The 19,913-nt window shown below is 36.9% G+C and overlaps 1 protein-coding gene across 2 annotated transcripts in view; it reads left to right on the top strand.

Annotated features, from left to right (window-relative positions):
- The window catches only part of RAD23B (RAD23 homolog B, nucleotide excision repair protein), a 43,566-nt gene extending 24,725 nt beyond the window's left edge, over positions 1–18,841 (top strand). For both annotated transcript variants that reach the window (XM_059141602.1, XM_059141603.1), the window contains exons 5-10: positions 735–790; positions 5,706–5,833; positions 8,254–8,386; positions 10,569–10,696; positions 11,454–11,624; positions 17,487–18,841. In XM_059141602.1, coding sequence (XP_058997585.1) covers positions 735–790; positions 5,706–5,833; positions 8,254–8,386; positions 10,569–10,696; positions 11,454–11,624; positions 17,487–17,600 — 730 coding nt within the window. In that variant the 3' untranslated portion in view covers positions 17,601–18,841. The remainder of the gene's footprint in view (positions 1–734; positions 791–5,705; positions 5,834–8,253; positions 8,387–10,568; positions 10,697–11,453; positions 11,625–17,486) is intronic.
- Positions 18,842–19,913: the final 1,072 nt, after the last annotated feature.

Genomic DNA, 19,913 nt, shown 5'->3' with positions numbered 1-19,913 from the left:
TCAGGCTTTTCTGAACACACACACACACCTTGGTAATGGAGGCACAGAATAAATTTAGATGAAGTGCAGATGCTCACAGACACAGTTATGGCAGCTTGATGCTGAGATGCTGAGTATGGTTCTGGGGAAGGAGCTTTGGGGCCCGCGCTGGCTTCTCAGGGTGTGTTCCTCTGTAAAGGCTTGCTGCAAAACAAACAAAACACTATTTTCACTTTTCTTGTATAAGCAGAAATCCTCTTTAGAGAAAATTCTCTTCAGATTTCTTCTTGTTAGTGAAAATGGATACTAATGTAGGTCTTTGGTAAAAGCAAAATGTGGTGGAATATGAACTTTGGAAAACTGGGGGATACTTGCGTTGTTTGGTATTTCTTCTATTGTGACTTGACTTACAGGTTATTTAACTTATAAATTCTTTTAGGGAAATAGTTGTGCATTATCTTTTTTTGTATTCCTTAAATGGTAAACATTCTGTTCAGTTGTTATTTTCTATCTTTGGACATTTAAAATGAGGCATTTGTAGAACAGTATGAATATTAAGATTGAAAATTCTTCCCAAACCATAAATGTTATGGATAAAGCTTTGGGGTTTAATGTAGAAGATGGTTTAAAAACTGTAGCCAGACTTATACATTTGATTAAAATCAAACAGTATCTTTACAATTTGGACCATTACTAAACTTCAGTGTAAGTTTTATGTACTTTCTGATGTACAATTTTCTGAAAACCTTTTGCAGTACATCAGGAGATTCTTCTCGGTCAAACCTTTTTGAAGATGCAACCAGTGCACTGGGTAAGTATCTACCTTATAAATAACCTTACAAAAGGTAGGGAGGAGGTTCTAATTTCATTTTTCTAGATCATGAAAATGTTCATTTTCATGGTTGCTTATTATCAAGCTATTAAATGATTTAGATAATTATTTGATTAATATATTACTAAAGACTTTGTAAGTTTGTGTGTTACATATTGAATTCTTTAAATTGTACTATTTAAAGTATTATTAGAGTCAAGCATATTCTTTTGGTTAAAGCAGGTTATTTTCTATTTTTCAAATGTGAATTTTAAATGAAGTCTTAACAGAGTTTGAACTGTTGACAGGTTTATTTAAAAATATTTATAAAACGGGTATAAAATGTTACTAAATCTTCTTTGCACATCTTTATTCCAGTTTGGAGCCCTGTCATGGTACTGCAGTGAATGTACCTTTTTGTCCCAGCTTTAACTATTGAATAATGCTTTTTCATCTCCCCTTCACACTTAGTCTGTCAAAATCAGTCCCCCCTCCCCCATTTTCCCATTGTGATACTTCTAGTACGTTTCCTACTTTCCTGCTAATTGTTGGTCTATTGGCTGGCAACTCCATCCCTCTCCTTTCTTCTGTTCTCTATTACTGGAAATGGTAGGGAGGAGAAAGACTAGGAACAGCAGCTTCAGTGGTATGGGCTTCTAGCTTCTTAGTTGCTGCAGCAGCAGGGTTCCAACAGCAATAGTACCTCATATGATCTGGGGAGTTGGCCTCTGACCTGATGACTTGAACTCCATGATCCTTTCATTGCCATGGAAATGGCATCTTGGTTGTCCATAGCATGTAGGGTCAAAATGGTTGTAAGTAATCAACGTAAGGTCACCTGGATGTACCATACCCACATTTACTCTTTTACATTTACTGTGTTCTGGGACTAGTCTGCTGTCAAATGAGTCTGAGTTAGTGTCCAGTCAACAAAACAGAAATCCCTTTCAGACAGGGAAAGGCTTAATCCTAAGAAATTATTAGTGAGATACTGGAAAGACTATAAGAGGTGACCCAGAAATCAGTCAGGTGCCGTCTGCCTACAGAGCTGGAACCACCTGGCACTTGCCCCTTGTGCTCCTGAACTGTCTGGCTGACACCACTGCCACCTCCGTTGGAAAGCACGGTGTTGCCGAATTCTAGCTGCCGCTGTTAGATGCCTAGTCCTCTGAAGGCAATGTTGTACTTTTATGTCTCTGGCTCGCTACACAACTTAGGTCATAAGACCCCTTTACTCTTTAATCCTCTCAGTCTTTACATTGATACCCTGCTGCTTTAAACTTGCCTTCTGTGGCTATGACACTGCTCTTTTCTTGATCCATGCCTCTTGAGTATTCCTTTGCAGGCTTTCTAGTTAACTCTTCATTTTATCTGACCCTTAAGTGAATGGATCTTCTGTGGTTCTGCTAGAGATCATAGTTCAAAGTTCAAACTATGGGACTGGCAAATATCACCCATATACTGTAAAGATCCCCAAAATTATAATTCCAGTACACATCTCCCTCTGAGTCCCCAGACTCATTCTTTTTTTTTTTTTTTTTTTTTAAGATTTTATTTATTTATTTGACAGAGACAGATCACAAGTAGGCAGGGAGGCGGGCAGAGAGAGAGAGAGGAGGAAGCAGGCTCCCTGCTGAGCAGAGCCCGATGCGGGACTCGATCCCAGGACCCTGAGATCATGACCCAAGCCGAAGGCAGCGGCTTAACCCACTGAGCCACCCAGGCGCCCCCCAGACTCATTCTTTAAACCACCATGTGGGAAGTCTACAACCTCCATAAACTCCTCAGGTTCCAAATGGAATCCTATTTTATCCTCCCATCTGATTCTTCTTTGTTCCTCATTGCTTGCATCATCATCTCTACCATATGTTGGCATTGTCCTTGACCTCCCCGCCTCTCATGGGCCATTTAGCTCAGGGTCCTGACAACCCTCCTTCCTGAGGTTCCTGGAATAGTTTGTTTTCGCTGCCACTTGACTACTGTAGTTCACAGCCTTATCTTACGGATAACTCCTGCATTATTCGTAACTGGTCAGTGCCGTGTCATAGTGGACTTCATAAAAGGCAGATCTAATGAGGTCGCTGTTAGTTCCTTTCACAGCTCTGTGTGACCTGGAAGATAAGACCGCAGCTCACTCTTAGTGACACAACAAGGTTCTTCATCACTACTCCACTGTAACCTCATTAGCTCTCTATTGTGTTGTCCATTGTCTCTAGTTTTTCTGTGAGTCATTTGCCCTTGTACTATTACTATCTGGAAAGTATCACACTGCTTATAGGCATCTCTTTCTGAGTTCTATAACTTGATTAATTAGGAGGCATAATTTTAGGAGGTGTAGCTTGATGACTAGGTGTGGGACTCTGGACTCTTAACAGCCTGTGTTAGTATCTGTACCATGACTTACCAGCCATTGTTAAACCACGATCATAGTAAACCTTTCTCATGGAGTTATTGTGAGGATTAAATGAGAAACGCCATGTCATAATAGTGTAGTTCAGATACTCCACAGTTCTTAATTTTGTTTATATTGATGCTAATTTCTGTACCTGGGAACTTGATTACTGAAGGGATATTGACACTTAAGTGGCTTTGTGCTAGAGTCATTTGAATGGATAATTAAGAACAAATATATTAACAAGTCCTTTATGGAAGGGGAAAGGAAAAGTCATTATTCTAAGCAAGATCATGAATGCTACATTTGCTCAAGGATATTTAATTTTTTTAAACTATACTTTCATAGCTATTAAATGCCTTTATTGAAAATTCTGCAAAAAAACAAAACAAAAAAAAACAAAGCACTCAACTGATGAGTGTCACCTGTGCCAGGGAAATGGCAGTGTAAAACGACAGGGTCCCTTGTACAGCTGAACTTTTTGTTCAGATGGGGGAAAGAAGTGGTGAAACAAAGTAAATTGAAAATCACGATTAATGATTTTAAGGAAACTAAGGGCTCCCATTAAGAAAATAGAAGGTACTTTACTTGGGATAGTTAGGCAGTACATCTCTGGGATGTATTCTCAGTTTAAATTGAGAACTGGAGCTGTGAAGGAACTGACCCCTCAGAGAAGAGGGGTGTGTGTGTGTGTGTAAAGGTTCTAGGACTGATTCTAAAAGGTATGACTTGTGAAGTAAGCTGGAAAACAACAGCGTGGTTGGAGTGTGGTGTGTGGAGATTGTTGAGTGTTGGGAACCCAAAATGAGATGAGGTTTCTTTTTTAAAAAGCTTGCTTTTCCAGCCGGCAGAAGAATAGATTATAGGCTTGGGGGCAGGAGAGGAAGCAGGGTGTTATCCAGATGAGAGATTGTTGTGGCCTGGTCTTGAGTAAAGGCAGTGAAGAAAGTGGGAAGTAGGCAGTTTTGCGCTGTATTTCAGATGTAGGACCTAGCAGATAACACTGGTAGATAAGTGATGGAAGGGAAGGGAGAGGGAACTTGCAGTCACCAGGGTTCCTGGTTCTTGGGCTTGGGTGGATAGAGGTGCTGGTTATTGAAATGGAGAAAACAGATAATGGTGGGACACATCTGAGAGGGAAATCTTATAGATTCAAAGTCACAGATCAATATTGGCTAAGGAGTGAGTGGAATGTGAAAAGTGGACACAGCCTGTGCAGTTAGCTATGGCTGGAAAGGGAAGGCAGCAGACAGATGGACCAGTTTCTGAAAGAGGAATTAGGATCCGACCAAGGGGGTTGGCTTCTGCTTTTAGGATGACATTCTAGGATATAGTCAACTGCTGATCAGGATGATTAAATGGAGAGTGAAAGATGGGAGGTAGACAAGAGAGGATAACCAAAGGGTCCAGTTCTTTAAGGAGACAAGAAAGGGAATGGTACCCATAAGAGAAGTGAAAGACAAGATGGCTTAAGTGAAGTAAGTTTGGTGTAGAGAGCTGGCTTTCTTTTCAGACTGTTGTCTGTGGTCTGACATTTCCATGAAAAGCAAGTTTGGGTTGGCGGTAGCCCGTGGGATGTGACTTCCTGGGATAGCAGCGCTTGGGGCATTACACAAGATCTGTATATGAAAGCCTAACTTTCCTGCTTCTAACCTCCTTTTTTCTTCAGCTTTGGTAATAAAAGATGTCGAAGGAAAACTGAAGTTGTTACAGTAGAATTGATTGCTTGAAATATCCCTCCTTTGTGTTTTCAAAAAATTAGTTCATCAGTCTCTTCCAGGTTGCCTTCTCTGACCTGCTAATTCTCTCGTATATTTGTATCTGATGTTTTTATTGTACTTACTACGCATACTGTGTTAGTTTTCTGTTGCTAATGTGATAAGTTTCCACAGACTTCTTGGTAGGAAACAACAGATGAGCACCTATCTTAAGGTGCACAGTAGGTTAGAAATCTAACATAGTCCTCACTGGACTAAAATCAAGGGGCTGAATCACTGGGCTACCATCAAGGCAGCAGTCCTTTCTGTACATTCCAGGGGGGGAATCTCTTCTATGTCCTTTCAGTGCTTCTGGAAGCTGCCCGCATTCCTTGGCTTATAGCCCCTTTTTCCTGTCATCAGGCAGCAGCATAGCATCTGCAACCTTGCTTCTTTGCTCTTGACTTTAGATCTGTTTTTCTGACCCTCCCCTCTGTTTTCCTTCTGCTTTTAAGAACCCTTGTGATTACATCGGGCCTACACAGATAATCTGGGATAATTTCTCTTTCTTAAAGTCAGCTGATTAACAACCATAATTCCACTTTGCCTCATAACCTAACACATTTATAGGTTCCAGGGATGGGCAGGGGGGCATTATTCTACCCATACACATATATGTTGTAGTTTGTTCCGTTACTCATTTTTGTACCCCTAGTCCTGTAGTGCCTGAAATATTGTTTATACATTCAAGAAATACACGGGAAATGCATATTTATTAAATGTTTTCTTTCTTTTCCTTCCTCCCATGCCACACATCTTTTCTTAGTGACAGGTCAGTCTTATGAGAATATGGTAACTGAAATCATGTCAATGGGATATGAACGAGAGCAAGTGATTGCAGCCCTGAGAGCCAGTTTCAACAACCCTGACAGAGCAGTGGAGTACCTTTTAATGGTGAGAAATATTTCACTTTATTTATTGTAGTTTAATGCCGAAGTCTCAAAGACTTTTAAGGAACAGTAATAATTCACAGGAGAATGAGAATATATGCTAGTAATTTATGTAATGTTTGTATTTTTCTTAATTTGCTAACATCTTGTGTTGGTAAAATGTAACCTCTTCTAAAAGATTTTGATGTGATTTTTATTTAGGAAACACCATGGCTAAATGAGTTGTAAAATTGGCTCTCCACTTAGAGTAGTAACTTCTACCCCATTCATGTTATCCTCAAAGGATGACAGTTTGGAGTGTGGGATAATTTTTTAAAATCTAATCTACCATTTTAGTAGCTTTTTTGATGGCCAGCATACTCCTGGGTTTTTTTTTTTTTTTTTTTTAAGATTTTATTTTTATTTTATTCGACAGAGAGAAAGAACACAAACAGGGGAGCATCAGGGAGAGTGAGAAGCAGGCTTCCCACTGAGCGGGGAGCCCGAAGCGGGAAGCCCGAAGCAGGACTTGATCCCAGGACCTGGGGATCATGACCTGAGCCGAAGGCAGATGCTTAACCAATTGAGCCACCCAGGCACCCCTCCTAGGTGCTCCTCCTCTACAATAGAGGGCAAAAGTAACAAGTTGGAAGCCCGCAACCAATTTTATTTGTCTTATACTGTGTACATTTTTATAATTAGTTGCCAACTTTTAAAAATGAAGAGATTTCACTTACAAATTTAGATAGCTAAGAAAAAGAAAAAAAAACATCCTAAATAAAAACTTGAAAGGGGTGACCAAGTGGCTTAGTTAGTTAAGCATCTGACTCTTGAGCTCAGCTCAGATCTCAGTCTTGGTCGTGAATTCAGGCTCTGAGTTTGGCTCCGAGCTGGGCATGAAGCCTAGGTAAAAAAATAAAATAAAATAAAAGACTTAGAAGATAGATGGGTAGATTGATTAATTAATTCAGAGAGCTGGTTTGTCTGGACAACTTGGATTCTGGATTTTTGTAAGGGTTTAGGAAAAGTTTTAGATCATAGACTCTTTTTAATTCATTATCTTCCCATCCATTCCCTGGTTCCTGATATAATAGCATGCATTTAATTCAATGTATGATGTTATTTACCTGGTTCCATTCACATTTGAATTGTTAGCTTATTTATTGTCAGTAATAGTCAAGGGAGTCTCAAAAACATTTGTTTCTAATGCCCGGAGTGACATCTCATGCTAGCAGCCATTACCCTTCATGTGGTTCATTATGCATAATTCTTCATATGTTTATGGTTTCAGCTTCTGATTTATTGGGAAATGGAAGCATTAACCATTATCCTCTATTACCCAAATGTAATACTTCCTTCTTAATTCTTCTCCTTCACAATCTATGTGGATTTCATAAAGACTTTTTTGATATGTTGTATATGAAAAGTCTTGTAAATCATGCATCAAAATAGTGCTCCGGAAGTCTCAATGCAGTTTAGATTATAATAAGTTCAAAAGACAAATACTATAAACTTAGAAAATATTGAAATATTTAAGGTTCTTACATCTACTTTTGTAAATTTTGAATAATTTAATTTTTTGTATGTGATACTTCCTGGAGAATGCTTTCTCAGAACCGTGTTTCAGTAGAGGAGCTCCTCCTTGCTTGGCCACTGTTGCCACCTGCTCTGTCTCCATTAGATTTTTACCCGCCTCAGGATTCATTTCAGAACTGCACATGTGTCAAAACCTGTTTCTTTGGATAATTTTCAGCTTTACAAATGCAAACCTTGCTATCACACAGCTGGTGAAAGTTTCCCTGAAATTCAAAAAATAGAGTAATGCATAGCATAAAAAACAAATGTCCAGTTTTGATAAGGTTTGTATTGATATTTTTAAAAATTATATTATTATATACAGATTTAGGATCTTTGATGTTAGATGTAATATGTTGCTGTATGTAAACATTTTATGACTTATGTTTTAAATTACAAATCTCTTTATATCTTAGATCTGCACTGTCTAGTAAAATAGCTATTAAGTAGTGTTAAGTACAAATAGTTATTTGAATTGAATAAAATTAAAAGTATATTAAAAATTAGTTTCTTTAGTAACATTCGCCACATTTCAAGTTCTCAGTAGCTTTGTGTGATCAATGAATATTTTATTAGCATAGATACAGAACATTTTTGTCATAATGGAAAATTCTACTGGACATTGTGCTGCCTTACGTTATTGCACTATGGGTTCTTCTATATCATGCTTAGGTCATTTCTAATCTAATCCAAATATACACAGCTTTTAGATAAGTCTTAATCTTTTACTTTTAATAGAAGCAGATATCTGTTTGATGCTTTTGGAAATTAGACAAGCACGTTAAATAGATCAATAAATCTTTTTCTTTGTATAGTATTGAACTATCTTTGAATGACAAGATATTTTAAAGCTGGGAAATTGTATTGTAGGGGATCCCTGGAGATAGAGAGAGTCAGGCTGTGGTGGACACCCCTCCTGCGGTCAGCACTGGGGCTCCTCCATCTTCGGTGGCGGCCGCTGCGGCGACTACGACGGCATCGACAACCACAGCGAGCCCTGGAGGTTAGCATGGGCTGGTGAGGGTGTGGGGGCACAGTCCTGAGTTTCTAGTGTGAGGTGAGGCTTGTTCCTGGAGCATCTGGAGGACTCTTTATACAAGTTCTCTATCCATTAATGTTAAAAAAGGGCCCAAAACAAATTCTCCCAAGTGGCAATTGCATTAACTTCTCGCTGAGACCTCAGTGCTGTAGTTTTGGCAAAGGGCACATTCTGTTTAGCCTGTTCCGAGGAAGAGAGGCTTCCCAGTTTGCATTTTGTGTTAACATTCTGAAGTCATTCAGAATGTTTGCTCACCTTGTCTCTTCTCTTCCCCTATGCATATCATAAACTATGTGTAATTTCAAAGCTGGAACAATCTTAGTCGCTGTTATTACCACCAAAGAAATAAAGCACTGAGAACTTTGAAGACATGTATCTAGAGCTGAAAGCCAATCTTGAATTCACCTCTGTTTACTGGTCAGCATCCACCCTTCCGTTGATGAAGGTGTGACTACAGAGGAGGCCCTAGAGCCTTGGTGGGCTCAAGTTACTTTGTTCTCCTTCAGGCTCCGTTCTGTACACAGTAGTGATAAGGTAATTTAAACTTCATTTTGAAGAGGCCCTTCTTGATGCTTTTCCTAGCTCTATGTAATGACCGCTCTGGTTGACAAAAAGCCATGAGTATTTTGTGTACAGTCTCCCAGAGAACAGGCTTTCATTTTTGTGTACAGTCTCCCAGAGGACAGGCTTTCATTTATGCAGAGTTGGCACAAGAATGGAAAGAAGAGGCCACAGCTTTTGTTCAGGTAGGGACTGCTGTCCCATTTAGCAGTCCTTAGTTAATTTAGTTCCTGAGTCTCATTTTCTTCATCTATAAAACCGGTGTCACAGAAGGAAGGTTACTTCTCATACTCATTTGGCCATTTTAATTTGAATGATTTTCTTGAATAATTAAGGAAATAACATCCAAAAAATGCCCATAATTCATTAGTAACCTCAAAAACATAGTTACATGCAATTCTTGGTTTCCTGTAGTATGATCAGAGCACAACCACTACCCCCCAAAATTGGCAAGTTCTGTCTTATTTGGCATCCTTAATATTTATGATTGCCATGGAATTTTGGACTAAAGAGTTCTAAATGTATTAGGACTAGATTGACCTGTAGCTTATTTTATTCTCTAAAGATTATTTATTTGACAGCAAGCACACACAAGCAGAGGGAAGGACAGAGGCAGAGGGAGAAGCAGGCTTCTCTCAGCAGGAAGCCTGATGTGGGACTCGATCCCAGGACCCTGGAATCATGACCTGAGCCAAAGGCAGATGCTTAATGACTGAGCCACCCCGGTGCCCCTATTTGTAGCTTATTTATCTCAAGCTTTTATAAATTAAAAATGTTTGAAGCTTAATTGTAATAACCAAAATTGTCTTCCTAATTATAATTTAAGTTTGTATTAATAAAACTTCTGATCTGCATATCTCATCTCTTAACTTTTAAGTATTATCTTTCACTTCTTTGGTTTAGAATTTCCTAGGAATTTGAGCTCAGATTGTTTTGTTTTGTTTTGTTTTCTTAAAGGTTTGGGTTGTATTAGAAAGTGGAATTTTTGGTTTTGTTAATCCTAGATAAATATTTTTCTTAGGAACAGTGTTAGTACTTTTTATTTTGATAGAGTGCATGCAGATCATAATTTCTCGTTGTTTGATGATACTAACTACCTCTAACAGTTGTAGGAAAACTTCCTTCTTTCAGTGTTCTGCACTCTACCTATACTGGTAGGAGTAATTTCTTTTTTTTTTTTTTTTTTTTTTTTATAGATTTTATTTATTTATTTGACAGAGAGAGATCACAAGTAGGCAGAGAGGCAGGCAGAGAGAGAGGAGGAAGCAGGCCCCCTGCTGAGCAGAGAGCCCGATGTGGGACTCGATCCCAGGACCCTGAGATCATGATCTGAGCCGAAGGCAGCGGCTTAACCCACTGAGCCACCCAGGCGCCCCAGGAGTAATTTCTATAGTATAAGACTTGCACGTTGGTATAGTTGAAAGATTTCTGTCATTATTTACTCCCATTTTTATATACATCTGAGAACTCATCAAATTTTTTGCTTGTCAGTGTTTGCTGTCTAAAATTATGATTGAACCACGTATATGTATATATATTGTGTACATAATTACTGCTTTTGTTTATAATGTTATGTGATTTTTAGGACATCCACTTGAATTTTTACGGAATCAGCCTCAGTTTCAACAGATGAGACAGATTATTCAACAGAATCCTTCCCTGCTTCCAGCATTGCTACAACAGATAGGTCGAGAAAATCCTCAATTACTGCAGGTAACTATTTAATCGAAGTTAATTTCAAAAGTGGGTTTATAGAATATATCCTATTTTTTTTAAAGTCCATGTGACTCCCCTTCCCCTCCATAAGCTCTGTAAACTTTTCTCTTGAGTTGCAATCAATAGTATGTGCTATAGATTAGATGTACTAAAAAAAGAGTCGGAGGGTGGAGGTAGGTTAATTTAAGTTGGTCAAATAATAATTTGATTATTATAAAATAATCAAATTATTGATTAAAATTATTAAAATTATTGATTAAAAAATCTGAGAAACTCTTTGTGAAAGAAATCATTTATAAAATCTTTTTTCCCCAAACTTAATGTTAGTGGAGCACTGCCTCTTAATATCCATGGGCTTATTTAAACCTCAAGTTATGAAACTCAGCATTGTACTGCGTACTAGTATGGAAGATACAGAAGTTCTGTTTCTTTTTATAATCCCCAAATAGTTTTTTTTTAACATTGATTTGGGAAAATGGGACCCATTTATGAAAGAGAATTTGAATTCCCTTAATTCTTCACTATTTACCTCACTGAAAAGTGCCAAGTTTTTTTAATAGTATATAAGAAATCACATCCTTCCAAAGATGAAATAATTCAGAATCATTCTAAAAATAAAGCAGTTACGAAATTCTAGCTTTCTCTGCTGTTTGAATTTAGAATTCTTAGTTTCCTGAAGATACTTTATATCATTGTATTGTTTTTTTGTTGTTTTTTGTTGTTGTTGTTTTTTCTGTCCTTCAAATTACCACAGCAAATTAGCCAGCACCAGGAGCATTTTATTCAGATGTTAAATGAACCAGTTCAAGAAGCTGGTGGTCAAGGAGGAGGGGGTGGAGGTGGCAGTGGAGGAATTGCAGAAGCCGGAAGTGGTCATATGAACTACATTCAAGTAACGCCTCAGGAGAAAGAAGCTATAGAAAGGGTGAGTTGAAGTAAAACTGAAAATTTAGTTCCTTAATGTCACTAGCCCCATTTCAGAGGCTCAGTAGTCACATGGGGCTGGAGGCTGCTGTGCGGGGTAGCACAGATAGAATATTTCTGCCACTGGAGATAGTTCTGTTGGACACAGCCAAATACAGCATTGTCCTAAGGATTGCAATAAAGAGACCGTGTATTTTCATCCCTCCTCTCACATCTTGGCCTTTGTGCTAGCCAAGGAACTGCTAAGTGAATGGCAGCTTTATAAAATAGTTATAAACATATTTTAAAAATTAAAAATTTCTTTTTATGTCTGAAAATTTATGAGGACAATGATCTTAGGGAAACCACCTGGGTGGCTCAGTCAGTTAAGCATCTGCTCAATCATGCTGGCATGATTGAGTCCTGCGTCAGGCTCCTTGCTCAGTGGGGAGGGGAGTCTGTTTCTTCCTCTTCCTCTGCTGCTCCCCCTGCTTGTGCTCTCTTTTTCTCTCTCTCAGATAAATTAATAAAATCTTTAAAAGAAAGAAAATGATAATAAAGTGAATGCCTAACTCAAGATTATCCACTTTTAAAAATTTCACTTTTGTACTGTCACTAAAATGTAAAATAGATATGTATATGAATTATATATAAAAAATATGTACATTAAACATCAGAAGCTAATACCATGATTCTGTTTACATCCTTACTAGGTCAGCCAGTTCATGTGAGGCACTGCAGTGACTTAGTTTGTATGATATTATGACAGGTCATTCATTTTTCTCTTGGCTCCATTGTTAATATTTGTAAATTAGAAATCACTATACTTAACCTGTCTTATCTTACAAAGTATTTTGAGGTGGAAATCTGATAAAAGTTCATTTTAACTTAGTACTTAGAAAATCATCTGTAAGATAATTTGCCCATATTTACGATAAACATTTTTTCAAGTGTTCAGCATTTATAATTATGTATTTCTTAAAAGATCTTTTATGTATCATGCTAATATTTCTCCCCCTTAAATAAGGCAAGTGGGTGAATGACACTTGCCTCAGTTCTATAGTGTTTTGTTGTTGTTGTTGTTGTCATTTTTGTTTTGTTTTGTTTTAAATGATTAGGGGTATTTGTTTTTGATTTCTGTTTTGGAGAAGAAATTTCTTCTTTTGTTATTTGTACTTTTAATGTCATACTTAAAAAAAAAGAAGAAGAAGAAGAGAAGCTGCCTAATCCACGACCAAAAGATTTACTCCTGTTTTTCCTCTGGGGAGTTTCATAGCTCTTGTTACATTTAGGTCTATGATCTATTTTGAGTTACTTTTTGTTTATAGTGTGAGGTGTAGGAGTCTAGCTTCCTAATATTTTGCTTGTGGATATCCAGCACCATTTACTGAAAATTCTTCTCTTTATCCATTGAATTGTCTTGGCATCCTTTTGAAAATCAACTGGCCATGATTTTGAAGGTTTATTGGGCTTTCAGTTCTGTTCCATTGATCTGTATGTTTGTCTTATGCCACTATCTCATGGTCTTGATTACTGTGGCTTTTTTGTAGTAAATTTTGAAATCTCCCAATTTTCTTTTCTTAAGATTGTTTTGGCTGTTCTGGATCCCTTGCATTTCTGTATCAATTTTAGGATCCACTTCTCTGATTTCTGTAAGAAAAGAGAAAAAAGTGGGGTTTTAATACTGTGTTTTTTTCCTGCAGATCAGTTTGGAGACTATTGGCATGTTAGCAATATTAAGTCTCACCAAGCCATGAACATGAGATGCTTTTCCATTTATTAGATTTTTTTATACTTTCAGAAATTCTATAGTCTTTGGTTTATGCTTTTGTTAAATTTATTCTTAAGTGTATTTTTATTTTTGATGCTGTTATCAGTGGAAATATTTTCTTAATTTAATTTTTGGATTGTTCATTGCTAGCTATATACAAATACAACTTAATTTTGTGTGTTCCTCTTACATCGTGAAATCTTCCTGAACTCATTTATTAATTCTGATAATTCATGTGTGTTTCTTAGGATTTCCTAATTGTAGGATATTATTTGCAAGTAGTTTTAATTCTTTTCCAGTATAGATGCTTTCTCTTCTCTTCCCCCTTCCCCTTTCTTTCCTTACTTCCCTTCTCTTATCTTTCTCCCCTTGTATCTTTTTTTTTTTTTTTTTTTTTTTTTTTTAAGATTTATTTATTTATTTATTTATTTGAGAGAGAGCACGCGAGCATGAGAGTAGAGAGGTCAGCGGGAGAAGCAGACTCCCTTTTTTTTTTTTTGTTTTTTGTTTTTTGTTTTTTGTTTTTAAATCTGTACATTATCCACAAGGCCCAAACAATAGAAGCAAATACTAGAATGTCCCTAAAGTAGTGCCATTCGAAAGAAACCTTTAATAGGTCAGTTAAAATCCATCTCACAATAGCAACAGTTCATTTTAACAATAGTATGGCACAGAACACATATGAAAAAAATTCATCACAAGACAGCCAAGTCCACAATAATGCAACTTCATATAAAAACTCAAGCTGCAAATAAAAATTGGTCCTATGAAGAACAAACTGGACACACTCCAGATGGGTATGTTGGGATACCTAATGTCCATAATGGCAGCCTTTTACAATTTTACTAATTTGTCAGATGGTTTTTGGGACTTGATCCTGGGACTCCAGGATCATGATCTGAGCCAGAGGCAGTTGCTTAACCAACTGAGTCACCCAGGCGCCCTCTTTTTTTTTTTTTTTTTTTTTTTTTTAAATTTATTTTATTTTTTTTAAGATTTTATTTATTTATTTGTCAGAGAGAGAATGTGCACAAGCAGAGGGAGAAGCAGGCCCCAAGAGCCCAGTGCAAGACTCAATCCCAGGACTCTGGGATCATGACCTACGCCACCCAGATGTCTCTCTTTCTCTCTCTCACCTAATCCTTTCTGTGGCCTTCTGTGTATGTGTATTTTTGAATAGAAGTGGTGAGAGCCAAGATCTTTGTCTTGTCCCTGATCTTAGAAGAAGACAGTCTTTCACCATTAAGTATGATGTTAGCTATTTTACTAGATTTAGATTCTCAGGTTGAGAGTTTCTTTCTGTTCTAGTTCATTGAGTGGTTTTATCACAAAAGGGTCTTGGATTTTTGTCAGATGGTTTTTGTGTGCTGAGATGATAATGTGGTTTTGTTCCCTTTTTTATATGCTTTATTAATAACATTGATTTTTGTATATTGGACTAGCCTTGCATTCCTAGGATAAATGCCACTTGATTGTGGTGAATAGTCCTTTTTATATGTTGCTGGATTTTGTCTGCCAGTGTTTTGTTGAAGATTTCTGCGTCTGTATTCATAAGGAGTAGTGGTCTGTGGATTTGGGTGTGTGTGATGATTTAGTCTGGTTGGGTATCGGTAAGATTGTCCTCATTAGAGAATGAGTGAGGATGTACTCCCTCCTTTCCTGTTCGTTAGAAGAGTTTATGAAGAAAAGTTTTAATTCATTCAACAGTTGGTAGAATTCACCAGTAAAATTATCTGGGCCTGGCTTCTCTTTTTGGAAAATTTTGTGGTTACTAATTCAGTCTCTTCATTTGTTGTAGGATTATTCAGATTTTCTGTTTCCTGAGTCAGTTTTGGTGATTTTGTCTTTCTAGGAATTTGTGTATTTTATCAGCATTATCTAACTTGATGGCTAGAGTTGTTCACAGTATTTCCCTAAAATTAGATTTTTTTATACTTTCAGAAATTCTGTAGTATAGTATTCTATAGTATTATTTCTCTAAAAAGTAGTGTTCCCACATTTCTGATGTTAGTAATTTGAATGCGATTTTTTCCCCCGTTAGTTTAACTAAAACGTTTATCAGTGTTGTTACTCTGAATTAAAAAAGAACCAACTTCTGGTTTTATTGATTATATTTTTCTAGTCTGTAGTTTTACTTGTTTTCTTTTTAACCCTTACTCTTTTTCTCCTTCTATTTGCTTTGGATTTCATTTTCTCTTTTTTCTAGTTTCTTAAGCTAGAACCTTAGATTATGTATTTAAGATCTTTCTTACTGCAGATAAAGCTGTAACTGTCCCTGAGGCACTGCTACAGCAGCACCCTATCAGTTTTAGTGTGTTTGATGGTGTTTTCATGCATCTCTCAAGTGTTTTCTAATTTCCTTTGTGATTCCTTCTTTCATCATTGGTTAAGGATTATGTTAACTTCCACATATTTTAAATTTCCCTCTGTTGCTGATTTCAGAATTCATTGTGTGGTGGTCAGAGAATGTACTTTGCACACTTATAATCCTCTTAAATATATTGAGGCTAGTTCTGTAGCTTAACATTATCTTTATGGAGAATGTTTGATACATACTTGAAAAGGACATGTGATCTTCTGTTGTTAAATGTTCTGTAAATGTCTGTTAGGTCAGGTTGGTTCATAATGTGGTTAAGATTGGCTTCCTTGTCAGTCTTCTGCCTGGTGGTTGTATCCAGCATTGAACGTGGGGATAGCAAAGTCTCCAACTATTGTTGAATCACCCTTTCTTTCTTCAGTTCTGTCAGTTTTTGTTTCGTGTGTTTCAGGTTTTCTTGTTATGTGTCTTTATAACAAGGTCTTCCTGATGGTTTGTCATCATAAAATGTCTTTTGTTTTTAGTAACAGTTTTTAATCTTAATGTGTATTTTGTCTGATACTAATGTATCTACTCCAGCTTTCTTTTTGTAACTGTTTGCATAGTATGTATCTTTTTTCCATTCTTTTACTTTCAGTGTATTTGTGTCTTTGAATCTTAAGTGTGTATCTTATAGAAGCATACAGTTGGATAGTGCCCTCCCTTTTCAGCTAGGCAAGCTTTAATCTAGACAAGACTTGGTAACAAAATCATTCTTTTCTTATTTCATGGATGAATAGTTAATCATGCTGAATTGAGACTTCTGCTCATGTTTTTTAAGGTCATTTCTTGATAATAGTCAGTGTAAGGTGATTTAGACAGTTGAACAGAGGGTTCATAAAAAATACTTGGTTAACAAATATACAGTACCTAGTGAACTAGATAATTGACCTGGTTGCTTAAAAACACTTTTAAAAGCAGATTTTTGAGTCACAGGGTTATTTATTTATTTATTTGTTTGTTTTTAAAGATTTCATTTATTTATTTGACAGAGGGCGATCACAAGTAGGTGGGGGAGGGGCAGGGAAGCAGGCTCCCCACTGAGCAGAGAGCCTGATGCAGGGCTCTATCCCAGGACCTGGGATCATGACCCGAGCGGAAGGCAGAGGTCAACCCACTGAGCCACCAAGGCACCCCATTCACAGGGATTTTTAGCAGACTAGGAAAACAAAATTGAGTGGCTGATACCACCATTTAAAATTCTGTAAAAGTTAAGCAGATATAAGTAAAACACCATATGTCTGATCTCAAAATATATCATGTAATATTAATAATTGATCACCTATTTTTCTATTATGAAGTTTTTCATAAGCCAAAGAGATGGAGAGTGATACTTGATCTGACTGACCTTCATTACAAATAATTGGATGAAGTAGTTAAACTCTTCTCCTGTTGCTCTCATCTGTGTCTTCCCCCACTTCCATACTAAAAGCTGTTTGACTTACACATTTCTGTAGGCTGTAGGGTCACTTATTTTTAAACCATCACACTCAGCCACTAATTTTTAGTATTAATGCCAGTGAGTATTAGCAAAGGAACTGTTCATCTAAAAGCTTCAACTAGGAACACTCAGTGGTTGATACAGGAAAGGTTCTAGGCTCCATCTCGCTGCTCAGGTTGGACAGTGAATCCATACTTAGGTAGGCACGTGTTCACATAATGTCTTCAAGAGGTTTTTTGTGCCTTTCATGTTTTCTAGTGCTGATCTGCCCCTGTTGCTATGCTGGAACCCATTTGTGTTTTCTCTTTTCTTCCAGTTAAAGGCACTAGGATTTCCTGAAGGACTTGTGATACAAGCATATTTTGCTTGTGAGAAGAATGAGAACTTGGCTGCCAATTTTCTTCTACAGCAAAACTTTGATGAAGATTGAAAGGGACTTTTTTTTTAATCTCACACTTCACACCAGTGCATTACACTAACTTTGTTCACTGGATTGTCTGGGATGACTTGGGCTCATATCCACAATACTTGGTATAAGGTAGTAGATTGTTGGGGGTGGGGAGGGAGGGATCTAGGATATAGGGCAGGGATAAATACAGTGCATGTCTGCTTCAATTAGCAGATGCCGCAAATCCACACAGTGTGTAAAATATTATACAACCAAAAATCAGCTTTTGCAGGTCTTTATTTCTTCTATAAAACAGTAGGTAACTTTTCCTAGGTTTCACTCTTTTTAGTGTACTAGATCCAGAAATTTAGTGTAATGCCCTGCTTTATATTTCTTTGACTTAACATTGGTTTCAGAAAGAATCTTTGCTACCTAGAATTTACAGTCTATTTCATGGCAACACTGGATAATGGCTTTGTGAAATTGAAAAAATTTTGCAGCAACCATAAACAGAAATGCCAAATTATTGATGGTTATTGTTGCTGCTTCAAATCAGATTGAATTAATGTGTAAGGAAGCCCTTTCTTTCATGTTAAGTACTTAGGGTGGGGGAGGGAGAAGGGGAACCTTTTCTTAAAATGAAAATAATTACTGCTATTTTAAAATTTCTTGATGATCGAATGTGAGACCCTTCTAACATGATTTGAGAAGCTGTACAAGTATAGGCAGTTATTTTCCTGTTTACATTTTTTTTTTCCAGTTTGTTTTGGGAAAAAATTGGTAGGTGTCTAATTACTGTTTACTTCATTGTTATATTGCAGTAAAAGTTTTAAAACCACCATTGCATGTTTGCTTTTGATGTATCCCTTTGTGAAATTAGCACTTTGGGGCCAGTGGAGAAATGCAGCATTCACTATCCCTCTCTTCCCCATCCCTCTGCAGAAATGTGTTTGTCAGTAAGTTGTGAGTTCAAATTGCTGCCTTTTTTTAAACCCACAAAATGCTGATTCAGTTCAAAATTAATGCAAATGTTTCAAAACTGGGTTTCTGATATTTGTAAGTGTTTTCCTTATTAGATAAGAATGTATGACCATTAAAGTCATTAGGACTATATTACTTTCAAAAAGAGAAGGTGGACAAAAGTATAATCCAGCGTCTTTTACTGAATTGGAAAGACTGGTGGAATCTTCTGGAAGGGTTGGGAGATGCAGCTGGAAAAGTACTTTGGAAAATATACAATCAAGAATATCTCATGGCATATTAAAAGAAAAATCTTAATAGCAGTGTTGGCTTTTATTTGGATTTTTTTTTTCAACTTTTTTTTTTTTTATTAAACTCCTTCATTGGCATTATTATTTGATCATAAAAGAGGGGGAATATGTCTACTTGTTCAGTTTTTCAGATCTTTTTTCCTACATATAAACAAGACTGTTTAAGGAAGATTTTTTCCCCCTACCATCTGATAACTGAGTAAAGAAAATGAATTTGCACAGATTTCTCCCTGCGTAATCTCTTACAGTAATTCTTAGCAAAGTTTGGGGATGACTTTTAATCTTTTACATCATGCACTCGTACCTGTCACTCATGAAAATAAATGAAACCATGATTTTTCCCCACAGTGTTATCATGTAGTTTAATCTTCATGTGTGTACCCCTTAAAACACAGCACACCTTTGGATTTTGTATTACCTGTATATTTTATAATGGATCATGCAAAATGTCTCAGGAGAATAAAATGAGGATTTGTAAATATGTTCATCCTTCAGGGCAGAGCAATGAGTTGGGAGGAGGGTGGCATTTTTGGTCGAATAATGGAATATTTTCATTTATTTTACGTCATTCTGTCTGCTGCCTAATTGCTCAGCATAGCGAAAACTGGAAAAGAGGAAAAAACAACACAAAAACAAAACCCCAGCAGCAGCCTCTTTTCTCTGGAAAGTGACATCAGAAGTTGATGGCCTGGAATTTTTGTCCTCGGACAACCAAACCACAAATAGTGGGATTAATCATTACGAGAAGACAGTTGAGGCCAAGTTTTGACCATTCTTTACCATGTTTTATCCGCTTAAAGAATTAGCCAAGATGCTGTGGGGGTGGGGGGAACAGGCTTTTTATGACCCTTTTGCTGTTATCTTTTAATTTACAAACCATTTTGGTAAATCTCTTAATGTAAGTGGCTCTTTGATTTTGGAATTTTGTGTTTGAGGTATTCTGTCATCTATTTCTTGAAATACTATTGTTTAGTTGCTCTATGGAAAATGTGAGGAAGCTTAAGTTTATATTTGTTAATTCTTGCCATCCTCTAGTCAAATATGTCTTTACATTGTTTACAAAATACTGAAGTGTTCCACCATA

Source organism: Mustela lutreola, chromosome 12, assembly GCF_030435805.1.
Source record: "Mustela lutreola isolate mMusLut2 chromosome 12, mMusLut2.pri, whole genome shotgun sequence".
Taxonomy (NCBI): Eukaryota; Metazoa; Chordata; class Mammalia; order Carnivora; family Mustelidae; genus Mustela; species Mustela lutreola.
This window is presented reverse-complemented; position numbering and strand designations above follow the sequence as displayed.